The sequence below is a fragment of the Bombina bombina genome, chromosome 1, assembly GCF_027579735.1.
Source record: "Bombina bombina isolate aBomBom1 chromosome 1, aBomBom1.pri, whole genome shotgun sequence".
Classification (NCBI taxonomy): domain Eukaryota; kingdom Metazoa; phylum Chordata; class Amphibia; order Anura; family Bombinatoridae; genus Bombina; species Bombina bombina.
In genome coordinates this window covers 304,174,901-304,195,775 of record NC_069499.1, presented here as the reverse complement: position 1 = coordinate 304,195,775, position 20,875 = coordinate 304,174,901, and the positions used below count along the sequence as shown (strand labels likewise).

The window sequence follows — 20,875 nt, the reverse complement described above, 5'->3', positions numbered from 1 at the left end:
AGTTGCTGCTACTGCATTTAAGGCTGAGTTTACATTATATCGGTATGGCAGAATTTTCTCATCAATTCCATTGTCAGAAAATAATAAGCTGCTACATACCTCTTTGCAGATTAATCTGCCCGCTGTCCCCTGATCTGAAGTTTACCTCTCCTCAGATGGCCGAGAAACAGCAATATGATCTTAACTACTCCGGCTAAAATCATAGAAAAACTCAGGTAGATTCTTCTTCAAATTCTACCAGAGAAGGAATAACACACTCCGGTGCTATTATAAAATAACAAACTTTTGATTGAAGGTATGAAACTAAGTATAATCACCACAGTCCTCTCACACATCCTATCTATTCGTTGGGTGCAAGAGAATGACTGGTAATGGCAGTTAGGGGAGGAGCTATGTAGCAGCTCTGCTGGGTGAATCCTCTTGCACTTCCTGTTGGGGAGGAGTTAATATCCCATAAGTAATGGATGATCCGTGGACTGGATACACTTAACAAGAGAAATAGCATGCTCTATCTGAATCATTAAAGAAAAATCTTTTTTTTAGTATTCCTTAAAAAAAAAAAAAAAAATATGTAGAGTGTGTGGGAGAAAATCAAAACTATTTTTAAATAAAATATATTTACGTGTTCCATAGAACGTTAAGCAGTTTTTGTTCCAACAGATACCACAGTCACTGATCAAATGTTTTAGGTTTTAAACTGGGATTTTATGTCCTAAAATGCGAAGGTGTCTTTCATATTCTCAAAAAAATAACCACTTCATTGGAAAGGGATCTAATAGGCTTTACCCTACTGTATTATAATGCTAACTAAATGTGTTGCTGTGGGAATGAGATGCATTGTAATACTGACATATACCATTATCCCTGTCCTGCCTCCTCCTCTGTGCATGGTGACGGGCGGCTGCTGCTATCTTCAGCTCTAGCTGTTTTCTCTTCACGGCATCAGTGGGCATAGGGTCACTGAAGTGGGGGCGTAATCGACACCCACGCTGGGCCTTTCCTGTGTCCACAGCTTCGTGAGTCATGTCGGAGCTGGATATCCGGCAGCCAGGACTGCAGATCTACAACAAAATGGTAGAGTCTTATAGCATCTTGGATTTTTTATAGATTCACTTTTAGAAACATTTTGAAATATAAATGTATTGAGTAAAAGTGGTAGGCTCTATAGACAATTAAAGGGACAGTCTACACCTTAGTCATCTTAGAGTCTTACCCTTTCTATATTATTATTATATTATATATAACTAACACCTCTCACAAACACATTCACCAGTACAAATTAAAGTACCCTGGTCCCTGCACAAACATTAACACATTTTGTCTTTCATGTATAGAAGTTCTCCAACAGCCATATTACATTCTCTCTCTGCTTATGGACATAGGAGCCTATAAAATTCTGCGGTGACAGAAATAAAAGCAGGTAGTGACAGTGAAACATACAGTATACACATAGTCAACACACATTTGCATCAATGCATTTATAAGGACTGCCGAATGTGCTCATATATCACAAGAACTAGACAAAACACTGGCACTAACACAATCACAGTCTGTGGTGCTCCCTCCCTGCACACTGTATCCTGCTAGCTGGATCTGAAACCAACTTGTTGCTGTAAGAGCAGGAGGACCCTCCCTCCACTGTTCTACCCTGTACAGCCTATGTATAGCTAAGGGTCAGCTATCTGAGCACTAAATAGTTTATTTGGGTAATGTGGCAGGCACTAGTCTGTAATATATTATAAGTGCATTGAGTGACCACAGGTAATGGAAATAAGAGCACCGGCCGCCACCCTGTTTGTTTGCACTGCCACTTACCCCAAGCGCAGTCACCTACTGTACATTGGGAGGTATAACAGAGTCACTCTCAGGAACGTTATTGAGATGCATTCAGCGCTGCCACTCGCACATCAAGCAGTACTGTACTGGAGTCAGACCACAAGCAGTCACGTGTTCCAAAAACTTCTGACTGAAGGTGACGTGACTGCAGTCTCACTCGTACACTGCAGGTATTGGGAGCAATCTTCTCACATGATAACCAACATTACGCTGAATTAGGAGGACCCAATAGGAATATTTTTTTTTTTAAATCAATAGTGCTGCTGCCCGTGGGGCAGGGGACAATGCGGGACAGACAGCACTCTCCCCGGGACAGCGGGACAGACAACAAAAATCGGGACTGTCCCACGAAAATCGGGACAGTTGGGGGGTATGCATACATATGTATACACACACATATATATATATATATATATATATATATATACACTATTGAGCCCTTCCCTGTTAAACACCTTAACATATACCATTTGCTCTTAAAAACAAAATTTATGCTTACCTGATAAATTTCTTTCTCTTGTGGTGTATCCAGTCCACGGGTTCATCCATTACTTGTGGGATATTCTCCTTCCCAACAGGAAGTTGCAAGAGGACACCCCCAGCAGAGCTGTCTATATAGCTCCTCCCCTAACCCCCACCTCCAGTCATTCGACCGAAGACAAGTAAGAAAAAGGAGAAACTATAGGGTGCAGTGGTGACTGTAGTTTTAAAAATAAAAACACCTGCCTTAAAGTGACAGGGCGGGCCGTGGACTGGATACACCACAAGAGAAAGAAATTTATCAGGTAAGCATAAATTTTGTTTTCTCTTGTGAGCTGTATCCAGTCCATGGGTTCATCCATTACTTGTGGGATACCAATACCAAAGCTTTAGGACACGGATGAAGGGAGGGACAAGGCAGGAACTTAAACGGAAAGCACCACTGCCTGTAAGATCTTTCTCCCAAAAATAGCCTCCGAAGAAGCAAAAGTATCAAATTTGTAAAATTTAGCAAAAGTATGAAGCGAAGACCAAGTTGCCGCCTTACAAATCTGTTCAACAGAGGTCTCATTTTTAAAAGCCCATGTGGAAGCTACCGCTCTAGTAGAATGAGCTGTAATTCTTTCAGGAGGCTGCTGGCCAGCAGTCTCATAAGCTAACCGGATTATGCTTCTCAGTCAAAAAGAAAAAGAAGATGCCGAAGCCTTTTGGCCTCTCCTCCTTCCAGAGTAGACAACAAACAATGCAGATGTTTGACGAAAATCCTTAGTAGCTTGTAAATAAAACTTTAAAGCACGAACCACGTCAAGATTGTGTAACAGACGTTCCTTCTTTGAAGAAGGATTAGGACACAGTGACGGAACAACAATTTCCTGATTGATATTCTTATTAGATACTACCTTAGGAAGAAACCCAGGTTTGGTACGCAAAACTACCTTATCTGCATGGAAGATCAGATAAGGGGAATCACACTGTAAGGCAGATAACTCTAAAACTCTTTGAGCCGAAGAGATAGCCACTAAGAACAGAAGTTTCCAAGATAAAAGCTTGATATCTATGGAAAGCAAAGGTTCAAACGGAACCCCTTGAAGAACTTTAAGAACTAAATTTAAACTCCATGGCGGAGCAACAGGTTTAAACACAGGCCTGATTCTAACCAAAGCCTGACAAAACGCCTGAACATCTGGAACATCAGCCAGGCACTTGTGTAAAAAGAGCAGAAATCTGTCCCTTTAAGGAACTAGCTGATAATCCCTTTCCAATCCTTCTTGGAGAAAAGATAAAATCCTAGGAATCCTGACCTTACTCCATGAGTAACCCTTGGATTCACACCAATGAAGATATTTACACCATATTTTATGATAGATTTTCCTGGTGACAGGCTTTCGAGCCTGAATCAAGGTATCAATGACCGACTCGGAGAAACCCCGTTTTGATAAAATCAAGCGTTCAATCTCCAAGCAGTCAGACGCAGAGAAATTAGATTTGGATGTTTGAATGGACCTTGGAGTAGAAGGTCCTGCCTCAGCGGCAGAGTCCATGGTGGAAAGGATGACATGTCCACCAGATCTGCATACCAAGTCCTGCGTGGCCACACAGGTGCTATCAAAATCACAGAAGCTCTCTCCTGCTTGATCTTGGCAATCAGACGAGGGAGGAGAGGAAATGGTGGAAACACATAAGCCAGGCTGTAGGACCAGGGCATCTATCAGTGCTGCCTGGGGATCCCTTGACCTGGACCCGTAACAAGGAAGCTTGGCGTTCTGACGAGACGCCATCAGATCCAGTTCTGGTTTGCCCCATAGTTGAATCAGCTGGGCAAATACCTCTGGATGGAGCTCCCACTCCCCCCGGATGAAAGGTCTGCCGACTTAGAAAATCTGCCTCCCAGTTCTCTACTCCTGGGATATGGATAGCTGAGAGATGGCAAGAGTGAACCTCTGCCCATAGAATTATCTTTGAAACCTCCATCATTGCCAGGGGACTCCTTGTTCCCCCCTGATGGTTGATATAGGCTACAGTCGTGATATTGTCCGACTGAAATCTGATGAACCTGGCCGCAGCTAGTTGAGGCCAAGCCTGAAGAGCATTGAATATCGCTCTCAGTTCCAGAATGTTTATCGGAAGGAGGGCTTCCTCCTGAGTCCACGAACCCTGAGCCTTCAGGGAATTCCAGACTGCGCCCCAGCCCAGAAGGCTGGCATCTGTCGTCACTATAGTCCACTCTAGCCTGCAGAAACTCATTCCCCTGGACAGATGGACCCGAGATAACCACCAGAGAAGAGAATCCCTGGTCTCTTGATCCAGATTTAACAGAGGAGACAAATCTGTGTAGTCCCCATCCCACTAAATGAGCATGCAAAGTTACAGTGGTCTGAGATGTAGGCGGGCAAACGGAACTATGTCCATTGCCGCTACCATTAGGCCGATCATTTCCATACACTGAGCCACTGACGGCCGAGAAGTGGAATGAAGAGCAGGGCAGGAAGTTAGAAGCTTTGATATCCTGACCTCTGTCAGAAAAATTTTCATTTCTACTGAATCTATCAGAGTTCCTAGGAAGGAAACTCTTGTGAGAGGAGAGAGAGAACTCTTTTCTCTGTTCACTTTCCACCAGTGAGACCTCAGAAAGGCCAGAACAAAGGTCCGTATGGGACTTGGCGATTTGAAAAGTCGACGCCTGGATTAGAATGTCGTCTAGGTAAGGAGCCACCGCTATGCCCCGTGGCCTTAGAACTGCCAGAAGAGACCCTAGAACCTTCGTAAAGATTCTTGGCGCCGTGGCTAACCCGAAGGGAAGAGCCACAAACTGGTAATGCCTGTCTAGGATGGCAAACCTTAGGAACTGATGATGATCTCTGTGAATCGTAATGTGGAGATAAGCATCCTTTAAGTCCACGGTAGTCATATATTGACCCTCCTGGATCATAGGGAGGATGGTTCGGATTGTCTCCATCTTGAAGGATGGGACCCTGAGAAATTTGTTTAGGATCTTGAGATCCAAGATTGGTCTGAAAGTTCCCTCTTTTTTGGGAACTATAAACAGGTTTAAATAGAAACCCTGACCCTGTTCCTCCCTTGGAACTGGGTGGATCACTCCCATAACCAGTAGGTTTGCAGATAGTTGTGAGAGATGAAATCTCCCCTTTGGAGATGAACCTTTGAATTCCAGAAGATATCCCAGTGAAACAATCTCTAGTGCCCAGGGATCCTGGACGTCTCTTGCCCAAGCCTGGGCGAAGAGAGAAAGTCTGCCCCCGACTAGATCTGGTCCCGGATTGGGGGCTACTCCTTCATACTATCTTAGAGGCAGCAGTAGGTTTTTTGGCCTGCTTCCCCTTGTTCCAAGCCTGGTTAGGTCTCCAGACTGGTTTGGACTGGGTGAAATTTCCCTCTTGTTTTGTATTAGAGGAAACTGAAGATGCGCCACTCTTTAAGTTTTGAAAGGAATGAAAATTATTCTGTTTGGTCCCTAACTTATTGGACCTATCCTGAGGAAGGGCGTGACCTTTTCCTCCGGTAATGTCAGAGATGATCTCCTTCAGGCCAGGCCCGAATAGGGTCTGTCCCTTGAAGGGGATGTTAAGAAGCTTAGACTTTGAAGTAACGTCTACTGACCAGGACTTAAGCCATAGCGCCCTACGCGCCAGAATGGCAAAACCTGAATTCTTAGCCGTTAGCTTGGTTAAATGAAAAATGGCGTCAGAAATAAAGGAATTAGCTAACTTAAGAGCTTTAATCCTGTCTAAAATATCATCTAACGGGGTCTCCACCTGTAGAGCCTCCTCAAGAGACTCGAACCAAAAAGCCACTACAGCAGTAACTGGGGCAATGCATGCAAGAGGCTGGAGAATAAAACCCTGATGTATAAAAATTTTCTTAAGGAGACCCTCCAATTTTTTATCCATAGGATCTAGGAAAGCACAACTGTCCTCTACTGGGATAGTTGTAGGCTTAGCTAGGGTAGAGACTGCTCCCTCCACCTTAGGGACCGTCTGCCACGAGTCCCGTATGGCGGCATCTATGGGAAACATAATTTTAAAAGCAAGAGGGGGAGAGAACGGCACACCTGGTCTATCCCATTCCTTAGTAATAATTTCCGAAAACCTCTTAGGGACTGGAAAAACATCAGTGTAAATAGGCACGGCAAAGTATTTGTCCATCTTACACAATTTTTCTGGAACTGCAATGGGTTCACAGTCGTCCAGAGTCGCTAAAACCTCCCTAAGCAATAAGCGGAGGTGTTCAAGCTTAAATTTAAACACTGTCATATCAGAATCAGACTGAAGCAACGCCTTCCCTGAGTCTGAAATGTCACCCACAGATAGAAGCTCACCTGCCTCGGCTTCTGAGCATTGTGAGGGTATATCGGACACAGGTATTAAAGCGTCAGAAAGCTCTGTATTAGTTCTAACCCCAGAGCTGTCTCGCTTTCCTTGTAACCCTGGCAGTTTAGACAATACCTCTGAGAGGGTAGCATTCATAACTGCCGCCATGTCCTGTAAGGTAAAAGAATTAGACGCGTACTTGGCGTCACTTGAGCGGGAGTTATAGGTTCTGACACATGGGGAGAGCTAGATGGCATAATCTCCCTTTTTTTAGTCAGAGAATCCTCTAGAGATAAATCTTTAAGCGCCATAATATGGTCTTTATAGTTTATAGAAATATCAGTACATTTGGTACACATTCTAAGAGGGGGTTCCACAATGGCTTCCAAACATATTGAACATGGAGTTTCCTCTATGTCAGACATGTTTAACAGACTAGTAATGAGACAAGCAAGCTTGGAAAACACTTTAATAAAGGTGAAACAGCAATTAAACAAAAACGTTAATGTGCCTTTAAGAGAAAAAATATAGTAAAGTCTTTGAAATTTTTACAGTGTGTGTAAGGGACTAAAGCAACATTGAACCAACCTGCTCTGCTGAGGCTCCTACCTGCCCTCAAATACGATTTTGTGCAGAAATAAACCCTTTGTAATGGTCCTCAGATGCCAGAGGACTCCTCTAGGGAAGCTGGATGTCTCAGTCTGAAGGAAGAGTGCGAAAATAGGCCCCTCCCACCATGTACTGGATGTTAGAGGGGCCTTAAGAAAATACTCCTAGGAGTATCTAACTAGCCACGTGGAAACTAGGCCCCAAATAAAGACTTATCTCCCTCAGAGAAAAAACGTCCTATTTATGAAACATGTAAAACGTTTTGTCACTAAGTAATATGAGTATTAACTTGAGTATTACCCTGTTTTGTAAGCATGATCCCAGTCATTGTTAAATCACTGCATCTAGCTTACCTCAAATACAGAAGGCTCTGTCAGCATTTTCTAGAACTTATTCATCTCTCTAGAAATAAAAATACTGAACATACCTCAAAGCAGGTAATCTGCAGACCGTTCCCCCAACTGAAGTTTTCCCTTACTCTTCAGTTATGTGTGAGAACAGCAATGGACCTTAGTTACAAACCGCTAAGATCATCAAACCTACAGGCAGAATTCTTCTTCTAATTTCTGCCTGAGAGTAAAACAGTACAACGCCGGTACCGTTTAAAAATAACAAACTCTTGATTGAAGGTAAAACTACACTAAGTCACCACATATCTCTTGATGCTTCCTATCTTTTCGAGAGTTGCAAGAGAATGACTGGGGGTGGGGGCTAGGGGAGGAGCTATATAGACAGCTCTGCTGTGGGTGTCCTCTTGCAACTTCCTGTTGGGAAGGAGAATATCCCACAAGTAATGGATGAACCCGTGGACTGGATACACCTTACAAGAGAAATACTTTTTATACATTTATTCCAATAATAAAAATAAATTATAGAGTAATACTTTATTTTAATATATTTACATGTATTTTGTAATACTTTTATTCTAGCTCTAACACTTCACTTCAGGTTTCAAGTCACGCTAACCTTTTTAGCACTGTTATGTGTTGCGTTTGAGCGCAACACATAACTCCCAGCTTGTAATATGAGAGATGTTTAGCATGGCTGCGCTATCCTTTGAAAGAAACATTCTCTGGTTATTCTTTTTTACCAGGGAATGCACTATCAATAGTGCTCCACTTGTAATCTTGGCCTTATTATTTCAAGTACAAAATCACAAGATTAACAACACTCATAACTATTTGATGTTGTTTTCAGTATTCAACATTCTCATGCTTATGGGATATTAACAGGAGAAGCATTATGAAATTGTGGTCACTGGAAAAACACACTGGCAATACCGGCTAAAGTTCAGCAATACAAAAACTAATATATGTAATTTTTGCATTAGCAGACATCCTAATTCTCCCGGAAGGTCCAGGAGTCTCCCGCATTAAACAGCGGCTCCCTGACACCCGCAAATGATATATAATATCCCGGAAACAGCAGACAGGGGGGTACAAATTTGCAGCATGACAAAAAGAAAATGTAATTCCTGTGTTTAACTTGAGTTTAATTTTAAAGTATTTATGCTGCAGTGTTTGCCTCACAATAGCACTCCCATCCTGTCCCCACCTCCCCTGTGCTGCCCTCTCCTGTGCTTTTTTGTGCTTTTCTCCTCTTGAACACCCCTCCCTCCAAGCACAATGAGCTCTCCCTGTCAATCAGCAGTGCATTCTGGGGCGTAAATATTATCTTGCAGGCGGCCGGTGTTCTGTCAGATTTTCTTACAGTCAGATTTTCAGAACACCGGCAAGTTAAAATTACTTTTTAGGATGCTATGCTCTGATCAGCAGAGAACATCAGGGCTAGCACAGAGAAACCATGCCATCCTGATATAAAATCATTATAGCCAAGTGGTAAGTTTATTTTACTCTTATTCAAAACTGCAATGCTGCAGACTGAGTAGTCAAACAGCTTTGCTATGTAGTTGTCTCTGACACTGCCTGCACGAGTTGGACCCTCTAAGTGTTTGTGTGTAGTTAGAGTAGAACTGTCCTCTCAATTTGTATATTGGCAGTATATTTTTTGTGGGGGGGTTCCAAGGGGGGGGGTGGTTACCTCCTGGAAATGAGTTTTTGCAGGATGGGATGTCTGCATTAGAATGTCCATTTGATGTTATGTGGATGTAATTTCCTTGATGGGATCAGACTGATATACTTCTGAAAACTTCATGAAAGTCACAGGCAAACTAAAAGGGGCTGCACCCTCAGAACACACTATTGGATTGTACTGTTCCCTTGCACATTGCTGATGCAATAGATTTTTTATTGCAAGGTATAAAGATTTATAGATTGTCACCCTGTTTTAAAGGGACATTATACACTCAGTTTTTCTTTGCATAAACCATTTGTAGATGATCCATTTATATAGCCCATACAGGTTTTTTTTTTTTTTTTAAATGTATAGTTTTGCTTATTTTTAAATAACATTGCTCTGATTTTCAGACTCCTAACCAAGCCCCAAAGTTTTGGGAGAATACTGATGTATACCTACTCCATCTTGTTCCTGTTTGTGTAAAGAGTCTTTTCATATGCAGATGAAGGGGGGAGTGTTTTTTCCCACTATCAGTGGGTGTTCTAGCTACCCTTTTAACAGAGCTAAATTGGGAGCTTCTACGTTTTTAAAGGGTTTTATACTGGATTTTAATATCAGTATCTGTGCATATTATTCTTTATAGTAGTGTCTATTACATGCAGTTATATGAAAATTTGTGTATAATGTCCCTTAACCCAAGGGTCTTAAACCAAAGAACATTAAACATTTAGCTTTAGCTGTAACATGACCTCAAAGTTGTGCTTAACTTGTCATACCTTAGTGTAAATGTACATCCAAACTATCATCGACAATGTCATATGACAAAAGGTGACAATCACACAGTATGCAACATGATATAAAATATAATAAAAGGAAATGTATGTTGCACATTAATTTTGCTTTTTCATACAGTAACACTACTTTGTATACCAATATTCACAATCCAGCCTGCTTAAATGAGTACTTACACTGTCACTTTGTTTGGAGTCTTTGGGTATCTCTTCCCTTAACAAGGTCTTGCAGCTCTGTGTTGTCATGGTGACGGCAGTGGATTGATTGCTTTCCTCTTGGGATGTGGTATCGGTTTTCGGAAGGTCACATGATACTTTGACTGGAGCTGGAGCTTCAGCAGCAGTTTCAACACTACAACTGGGAAGAAGACAATATCACCCAGTTACAATGCATAGGGCAGACCCAGTTAGATATCCTGCATTAAGGTTTGTTGCTAATCAATTTAGAAAACATGCATGATCAGCTATGTATATAATGGAGCATTAATGCTTAGCTGACAAAAACATCCTGTAAGCAACTAAGCAGCAACCTTTATCATTATATGTAGAATGATGCTTTTAAAGGGATACTCAGTTGCACCTATGTGTTTACAGGGCTCTAACCTCTTGTCTGCTAGAAAGGGCTACAATAGATTGATTAGCTAAAGGGGTAAGGTGCTCCAGAAACAGATTTTTTTTGTTACATTAGACAATTATACAACAATTTGTTTTTGTAACTTTATTTGCAATTTTACAGACAATACTTGTATGTATTCCTTTCTGTCACTAAAGATACCCAGAGATGTAACTTGCATAAGCAGAACTGCAGAGTAAATAATGCCAATGGTCTAGATTCACAGACGCAGAACTGCTTAAACTCTGAGAGTAAATAATGCCAATGGTCTAGATTCACAGACGCAGAACTGCTTAAACTCTGAGAGTAAATAATGCCAATGGCCAAGATTCACAGACGCAGAACTGCTTAAACTCTGAGAGTAAATAATGCCAATGGCCTAGATTCACAGACACAGAACTGCTTAAACTCTGAGAGTAAATAATGCCAATGGCCTAGATTCACAGACGCAGAACTGCTTAAACTCTGAGAGTAAATAATGCCAATGGTCTAGATTCACAGACGCAGAACTGCTTAAACTCTGAGAGTAAATAATGCCAATGGCCAAGATTCACAGACGCAGAACTGCTTAAACTCTGAGAGTAAATAATGCCAATGGCCTAGATTCACAGACACAGAACTGCTTAAACTCTGAGAGTAAATAATGCCAATGGCCTAGATTCACAGACGCAGAACTGCTTAAACTCTGAGAGTAAATAATGCCAATGGTCTAGATTCACAGACGCAGAACTGCTTAAACTCTGAGAGTAAATAATGCCAATGGCCTAGATTCACAGACACAGAACTGCTTAAACTCTGAGAGTAAATAATGCCAATGGCCTAGATTCACAGACGCAGAACTGCTTAAACTCTGAGAGTAAATAATGCCAATGGTCTAGATTCACAGACACAGAACTGCTTAAACTCTGAGAGTAAATAATGCCAATGGCCTAGATTTACAGACGACCATGAGGGTCCCATTGTAAAGATCAGGTTTCATTTTCATTGAACTTCATTTCATCAATCTTGTCCAGCATTTTTGGTGGTGGCCGTTTCTGCCAACTTACACTAATGAAACACACTTGCTAAACGGGTTATGTAAGATATTTGCATGTCTGTTTTGTTATGGTACAGCAGTCTCACTAGATAGGACAACATGTATTTCTGGAAGCTGGCTGTGGGCATCCCGGGGCATTGGGAGTTTTCACCACCACCTCAGCGCAGCATGCAGAGCACATAAAGACTCTATGACGTATCTCATGGTCATGTCTTTCTGTATCAAAGTTGATGAGGTTGTCTCTGTATTTTTCTTTTTATATCTCTGTTTTTATGTTTTCACTTGTTCATATGTTAGAGGGGCCTATTTTATAGTTTTTTTTTTATTTAAATTTGTTTCTTCTGTAATCTTTTCTTGATCTTGGTGTCCTTGACAGTAACGCTCTTTCCATGTTAATGGTTATTATGTGGTTTGTTGATAATGAAGCTTATCTTGCTATTAACAGATGTGACAAGGAGCCAGTACAAATGTTTTTGAATTGTGCATGTTGCTTGCATGAGATAGTTTCACAGCTATTTTTATTTTCTAGGCCACTGAGCGTAATATCAACTTAAACCTGTGCTTAGGAATTCATAGAAAATGGCTAGAGACAAAGAAGGAGTCCCTTTTACATAGAAAAACCCTTATCAAAACTTTCAATTAGAATTGCTAATTAACCCCATTAACGATACAGATGTACCCTGTATGATATGTGTCCTTAAGGGGTTTTCAGTCCTATAATAAGGCAGCGAGACAGCATTATTTAACTCCTTAGAGGGGAAACGACAGTCAGCGTATGGGGTTTAAAGGTTTAAACTTGGTAAAGTTTCTGACATTTGTTTAAATGGACAGTCTAGTCTAAAATAAACTTTCATTATTCAGATAGGGAATGTAATTTTAAACAATTTTCCAATTTACTTTTATCACCAGTTTTGCTTTGTTCTCTTGGTATTCTTAGTTGAAAGCTAAACCTAGGAGGTTCATATGCTAATTTATAAGCCCTTGAAGGCCGCCTCTTCTCTCAGGGCAACTTGACAGTTTTTCACCACTAGAGGGTGTTAGTTTATGTGTTTCATATAGATAACACTGTGCTCACGCATGTGGAGTTCAGGTGAGCCAGCTCTGATTGGCTAAAATGGATGTCTGTCAAAAGAACTGAATAAGGTGGCAGTTTGCAGAGGATTAGATACAAGGTAATCACAGATTTAAAAATTGTATTTATATAACTGTGTTGGTTGTGCAAAACTAGGGAATGGGTAATAAAGGGATTATCTATCTTTTTTAAACAATAAAAATTCTGGTGTAGACTGTCCCTTTAACTTAGAATTAAATTTTGTTGTTTATGATATGTGGAGAGCACCAGTGGTGGTTACAAAGGGTGATGTTGGTACTGAGTTCCCCTAATCAATATTGATGAAAAATCCTCAAAAGTGTCAACAGACATAGATTTGCAAGATCCTTCTTCACCCAGGAAAAGGAGCTAAGCAAATGGGAGGAAAGGGGGATTCAAATAAGAAAAACATAAATAAATAATATAAATGTATTATCCCCCCCATCTGTACCACCCTAGTATCCAGCTTTGTGGAAACCTTTTTTTTTAGGTCTAGAACCCTGGTGCTAGCTCATTAGAATTAATTATTTTTTACTTGCTCAGTTTTTTTTTTTTTTTCAAACACTTTAATAATTCTTCATGGCTCAGTGAATTACTGTAGGTAAGATTGATCATTTGCAGACAAGCAATAGATCTTATAAGTTAAGTCTTATTGAAAGAACATTTTGTTTTCACTGCAGGAAAGTAAAGTATAACCTTGTTATTGATTTTGTCTGGGTGAAAGGGAGTTCTTGTTTCTCAAAAGGTGAATTCAGAGTACATCAGCATATAAAAAATTAAAATGTGTAAATCAACTGTTGGTCAATATTGGTTATATGTAAGACATGGAGAGAACAAGTATTAAATTAGTCATTTTGCTAGTGACTTTTCCCTTAAAGGCATACACACATATCCTGTGATGGCCTGCGCAGCAGTAATCAAACACCACAACTCCTCAGAAGGTCAGCAGTAACTTGTATGGCACAAATTAAGTCTCCAGAAACTATATACACCACAGCCACCTCTCTGAGCAGGCATGGTGGGTGTTTGAATACTGGGTCACGAGCCCTCACAGGATATGTGCATATGCCACTGAACAATAGTAATAACTTTTACTAGAAGCATTTTGCTAATGTAAGTATATTGCAAAAATGCTGCTATTTAAAAAATTGCAATGCTCCCATGCACATTTCATTTTTGACCTTTCCATTCCTTTAAGATTGCTTTAATAAAGTATTTTTTCAGTTAAAATTAGTCCTGTTTTTTTTAGATGCTAATAAATATGAAATGGCTTGATAACATTTGGCAGTTGTCTTTGGACTGGAAATCTGTAAATTTAGTTTTTTTTTTATTTAAGAGCTCCTGGGAAGATGGCACAGTAGTTTTTCTAGCTTGGTTTTCCCTGATTTTTGTTTCTGACTGAAAACTTAAAGGGACACTGAACCCAATTTTTTTGATTTAGATAGAGCATGCAATTTTAGGTAACTTTCTAATTTACTCCTATTATCAAATTTTCTTCGTTCTCCTGCTATCTTTATTTGAAAAAGAAGGCATCTAAGCTAAAGAGCCAGCTAATTTTTGGTTCAGAACAATGGACAGCCCTTGTTTATTGGTGGGTGAATTCTTCCACCAATCAGCAAGAACAACCCAGGTTGTTCACCAAAAATGAGCCGGCATTTAAACATACATTCTTGCTTTTCAAATAAAGATACCAATAGAATAAGGAAAATTTTATAATAGGAGTAAATTAGAAAGTTGCTTAAAATTGCATGCTCTATCTGAATCACAAAATAATAAATTTGGGTTCAGTGTCCCTTTAAACACTGGATGAATATATTTGTTTTCCATTCAGTACAATCTATCTGTAAAAAGCATTCACCCACTACCACTGAATCAAGAATTGAAAAAAATGACACATGCCTGAACTGTGCACTCAAAGTATTTTTTTTTTTTAAAGTAACACATTTGTAGGGTTATCATGACACATGTAATCACTGCATTAAATGTGAGAAGACTACAAACACTGAGCAAATAGTGTGAACAAAAACCAAATTACGAAAATCAGAGTTGGGACTGAGATTTCCTGGCAGCTTGAGATCAGAAACAAATGGACAATATCTCCACTTTATGGGGCTTAGTAGACACAGATGGGGTGTTTTAAGTCATATAAATTGTTGTTGTTTGTTTTTCCATTTAAATAGTAGAAAATATATTTTTTTGCAAGTGGTTGTCACCTTAATGGCTATTTAACAAAGTCCAAATATTTGACTTCTACCTTTATCATACATTAAATCACAGTTTACTTATGACTTATTAAAAATAAAGGTGCCGTAAGTGGCTTTAGGTTTACAAGCGTGATATGCTCTCTGTGATTCACTGCCCCCCCCCCAAAAAAAAGAAAATGAGACTTGTCTAGTTAACATATTTCTTGATATCTTGATTCCCCCCCCCCCCCCCCCGTATTTAATATTTAATGCTTATGGAGCTCTTTAAAGACAATTTGTCTGGTAAGAAAACTACTGTTTGTCCACAAAACAATATCACAGGCAATGTGTGAGCTACTCATCTTCAGGATAAGTTTGTATTTGTTTCATCCTAATGAGTCAAATGAATGCAACCCAAAACAATTATAGGGCTGCAGACATTTCACATATAAATGATGCAGTTACATTTTCCTCTGCATTGATTTAAGGGTAAGTATAATGTTACATTATCCTAACCTCCTCAAACATGGTATTAAACTTAAACATGGAAGATGATAAACATCACACTGCTTTATTCCTGTAAAATTCAATCCATTACCTTTTCTTGATGAGATCCAAAGCGGATCCTATGAGTCCATCCTTCATTTTTTGCAGCTTGGCACCATAGACACACAGGTCAGTTGCTTCTAAAAGCAAAGATGGACAGCAAGAAGAATGGGCTTCAGCAGTTAGATTCTGCTCAGTAGTGTAGGGGAACTTAGACAAATGGGGTGCACACACCACATGCTCTGCTCTCTCACTGTGCATGGTCACTGGCTGCAATGGGAACCTCGATACTGGGCTGGAACAAATGGGTGCTGAGGATGTATTGCACAATGAGTGAGGATGACTTCTGCTTTCTAATGAACTATGCTGTGCAATGAAGGGACTTTGGGTACTCTTTACACTGTCATTCAAGCATTGTTTGATATGATCCGCCAAGTGTCCATCCATATGGGGCATATCATTATTCTCTTGCACTAACAAGCTTGTTTTATTGCTCAGTCTATGGTTCTTAACTTCACTTGTATTTGTGTCCTGTTCTACATGTGGCAACATTTTAGAAGTGTATTCAGCACTTTCCAAAGACACATTGCTATTAGACAAGTCGTCCTTTTTCTCCTTGCTGCGCATTTTTTTAAATTCTTCGAATGTAGGTATGTACAATTTTCCCTTACTGCACTGTCTCCTTGTTGGATCTCCCAGCCATGGTCTATCTGCATATGACTTATGCTCTTTAAAAGATTCAGCAGTCTTTGATTTTACCATGCCCTTGAGCTCCTTATCACCACTATGTAACATTAAGTTTGGAAAACTATTTTGCCTTCTGAGTTGCAACCGTCTCATGGCTTCCTGTTTAATGTGCTCAGGACTGGTCCTGTTGTGTAAAATACTTGTGCATTGCCGTGTTACTGGATTTGTGCTCAGAGGAGGTGCTAAATGTTCTATGTGAGCCACACTGCAGTTTGTACTATTATTGCATTGTTGGCATGAGCTATTGCCCTTTTCTGCACAGTCAGTTAAGAAATTTTGTGGACGCACAGGTTTGTTTGGTTCAACTACCTTAGAGCTATGAATTCTGAGTTTCTCCTTGAGTTCTCGCTTGGCGTCTCCATGAAGGACTTTGTCATCTGAGGAGGGAAACAGCCAATGTTGAACTTTGGCAAATGGAGGTATAGGCAGGTCTCTATGTATTGTCATGCTCTCTAAAGCAGATCCATTTGTGTCCACCATGCGCTGGACTGAAATTGTACCCGCAGAGCCTTCTGACAGGTGTCTGGTGCTCCTGTATTGTGCAAAAATATCACTTTCTACATTTCTGTAATGAGTGCAAACACTTGAATCAGAAAGCGCGGCCCATGGCAGATTCTGGAGATTCTCCAGGCTCCGATAAAGCCTGTTCTGTGCATTGCTTAGATAAGTTGTGCTACCTGCATGGTAGGGCTCTAGAGGATTGAAGTTCTGTCTTATAGCTTGGGACTCTATGCTCTTTAATGGATGCATGCTGCTGAATGGCATCTCCTTTAAGTCATGTTTTATGTGCAGCTGATTATTCTGAGAGCTTGAAATGATGCTGGAATGCTCATGCGTTTCATCAGCACAGATGTATGTCATAGCAGATGAGCATGAGAAGGTTAAACACGACTATTGGAAGAGAGAGAGGGACCCAGGGAAGCTGTCTTGCTGATGCCCAGTGTTCATACCATGAATAGCAGCCCATTCTGCTGGTGAGTACTCACATTATAAAAGATCTACTTAGCTGTTTGTAACAATACCAGTGTGGAGACATTTCTGTTTCTGCATAGGACCACTGACGCAATAAATCCTAAAAAATAGAAACGCAAATTAGCAAAGACCCATATACAGATTACAGATCAAATGATGGAAACATTCTCTACATACATGCATACAAACATATATCTATATCCATGTAAATACTATTTTTAAAGGGACACTAGAGTCAAAATGAAACTTTTCTGATTCAGATAGAGCATGTAGTTTTAAGAGACATCCAATTACTACTAGACATCCAACTACTAATAAGCATGAGCAAAAACTCACTGTGTATATGAGTCTGTGATTGGTTTATGGCTGTCACGTTACATGGGGCCGGCAAAGTGAAATACATTTTAAAATTTGTCAGAAAATAATCTACTGCTTATTTAAAATTCAGATTGAGCGCTGCTATCATATTGTCTTTTTATTATGCAAAGGTTGATTTTGCAATTCTACTGTTTTTAATTGTCCTTTAAACACATAGAAATTCACTTCACAAGTCAAGAATAATCACAGAAGCAGTAAAAACATCATCCCAAATCAAAATTTTCCAAGAAGATTGTAATGCAGTCACTATCGATCGGTTTAAGGTGATATAAAACTAAAAGTGGAAGAAGTGGTAAGAAAATAGTGACCAATTATTTAAAGAATTATTCTAGTGTAAAAATGAGATGCTCTAAATTGTTAGCGCATGTTGATTTTAGCACTGGTGAAAATGCAAGTCTATAGGTTTAGGCACCACAAAGTGATTAAACACATTGTTAAAGTACCACCCGTGAGCAGCAGATGAGAGGATGTGGCTGTCCTCATCTGACCATTCAGCAGCAGTAGTAGTATGTGTGACTAGAGATCAGGATTCAAACACATAGGGGTTGATTTATCATATATTCGCTATAGTGAATCATGTCCGCTCTACATTGCTAAATGCAGACAGCATACACTGTCCACATTTATCATTGCACAAGCATTTCTGGTGAAATGCTTGTGCAGTGCCGCCCCCTTCACACTGGCGGCCAATCGGGCTGTCAATCATCCCGATCGCTTCGTATCTGGATGATTTCAATTTGCCACCTAAAATGTGGCATACGGGTTAAGGAGCAGCGGTCTTATGACGCTGCTTCTTAACTTCTATTTCAGGCTCGCCTAAAACGATGGTCCTCCGAAGCAGCATTCGTTGCTTCATAAATGGTGCCCCATGCCTTCTCATCGGGCTGGCGGTTGTGTGTATTGCATCAGTGAAGACTTTATTTGTGTCATACAAGTCACTACTGATAAGGGGTGGTGTTTGAAGGCTGGTGCACGATGCATTTACAGCATATATGCATATGGAACTGAAATGCCGCAATAACTTTTTTTGCTGATGTAAGTATATTGCAAAAATGAGTCTATATAAAATGCAACCATGCAAATGAAAATGTTTACTTTTTTAATTCCTTTAACTATGTATTTGCAGGGGTTAAACATATAATTATATGCAAGCAATAGTGCAATAATTAAGTGCGAGGTGTGTTCAGAGGTTTCTTTGTGGGTATAAATCCCTTATAAGTCCTAAGTGTGATTATTCAAATAGATAGATACAAAATTGTAAAATTAGAATAAAAAACAATTTATTACACAAATTTCTAAAATTCAAATTGTGGATCCACAATGAACAAATAATATTATACCATATGAACAATAATCTTCTAAAAACAACTCTAAAAAACAATCTTTAAATTACACGAGTGCAAAGACCAACAAGCGTGATGCTGCTAAGACTGATGTGTCACTGCTTGTCTCAAATTGGCTATCAAATCTTGCTGGCAAATACTAGAAGGGTGCATTGACTCTTAAATGTATATGGTAGGATGGGTTACTGCGCAGTTAGTGCTGTCCAGGTGACCAACAGTATACTACTTGTGATAAGCAACTTTGTGTCACAAATGTAAAAAGGTGTTTAAATGCAATGGTGAATACTGTGAGTGTAGAAAGAAATCCACGTGCCAAAAATATATAGAGAATATTTAAAAAACAGGTACAATTATCTTATAGGCGCTTTATCTAATTCTCACTATCTGAACCAATAGTGTAATAATAAATGTTCTAACAAAGAGCATTTCCTTTTTTGCACATTTTTTGCACATTTTTACACAACAGTATACAGTAAAATTGTTTCTCCTTAATGTATTTCCAATTACTTTTTTATACCAGCTGCAGAGGATAAAATGTATACAAAATTGCATTTTCAGGTCTATTTGTGTATATGAAATAATAGTTTTTGTGCTTTGAATACACAGCCTATTACAATGGGTTGAGCATGCAGGTAAAAACAGATCCTGTTATGTTATCACTTTGTGTATACACACATGCTTCCTTATCTTATATTTGTTTGTAAACCAAAGCTCAATACTTAGAACAATGTTATATTATAATTTTAGTAGGTATCTCTTCTACACCCCACTTGGAGTGTAATTTATTCTGCTGGCTGTGTTTACATAGCCTGTCAATAGACTGGACTTAAAGGGATAGTAAAGTCCAAATTAAACTTTCACGATTCAGATAAGACATGTCATTTTAAACAACTTTCTAATGTACTTTTATCATCAAATTTGCTTTGTACTCTTGGTATTCTTAGTTGAAAGCTAAACCTAGGTAGGCTCATATGCTAATTTCTAAGCCCTTGAGGGCCGCCTCTTATCTGAATGCATTTGACAGTTTTTCACAGCTAGAGGGCATTAGTTAATGTGTTTCATATAAATAACATTGTGCTCATGCACCTGGAGTTATTTAAGATTCAGCACTAATTGCCTGAAATGCAAGTCTGTCAAAAGAATACTAGGGTAATAAACCCAAAAGGGGGCGCTATGGTAAGCAATATCTACTTGACAACTGTATTTTTACAAAAAATTACAATCCAAATGTAAAGTACATATACATACATATACACATACACGCATATATATATATATATATATATATATATATATATATATATATATAAAAATTGCCTATAATAATCAGCAATTAATGCATTAAAACATTGCACAAGTGGATATACATACACTTCTAAATATCAAAGTCCCAAACCATGGATGAATAGCACTCAGATGATAAACAGTCCAGTCTATTCCTGGTGTATGTGTTCTATAACACTTTAGGCCGCACTCGATCTTCACCCTCCACAGGTCAGCAAATCTAGGATAGACAACAAGGAAAGAGGCGCCGTATGTGTGAATCCGTGACAACCAGTAACAAAAGAAAGGACATGTGCAGGGTACTCACAATATAGGAAGGCACTCAAATGTGCCTGTAGACGCAGGCTGGTATTCACAGCACACCAGCTAGCTGTGCAAGGCACTCCAGGAACTCGTAAGGTATAGGTCTGTGTATCTTGGCAGATTGTATATAGTCAGTCTGCGCTATATGACAAACATAGCAGAAGGATAGGTATGAATGGTGTATAGGACTGAGTGGCGAGCACTAGATGAAGTACGGTCATATATAGATAGATGTGCACAGTTGATCTAGTGTGTATCTATAATAATAATAATAATAATCCATCTATTAATTTATTCTCCCCTAATGAGGTATATTATTA

General features: G+C 39.5%; 1 protein-coding gene across 1 annotated transcript in view; it reads right to left on the bottom strand.

Moving 5' to 3' along the window:
• LOC128657738 (uncharacterized) overlaps window positions 1-17,136 on the bottom strand; it is a 75,335-nt gene extending 58,199 nt beyond the window's left edge. The window contains exons 1-3 of the mRNA XM_053712145.1: window positions 15,581-17,136; window positions 10,238-10,418; window positions 857-1,061 (exon numbers count right to left, since the gene is read on the bottom strand). Coding sequence (XP_053568120.1) covers window positions 857-1,061; window positions 10,238-10,418; window positions 15,581-17,136 — 1,942 coding nt within the window. The remainder of the gene's footprint in view (window positions 1-856; window positions 1,062-10,237; window positions 10,419-15,580) is intronic.
• Between the last annotated feature and the right edge of the window lie 3,739 nt (window positions 17,137-20,875).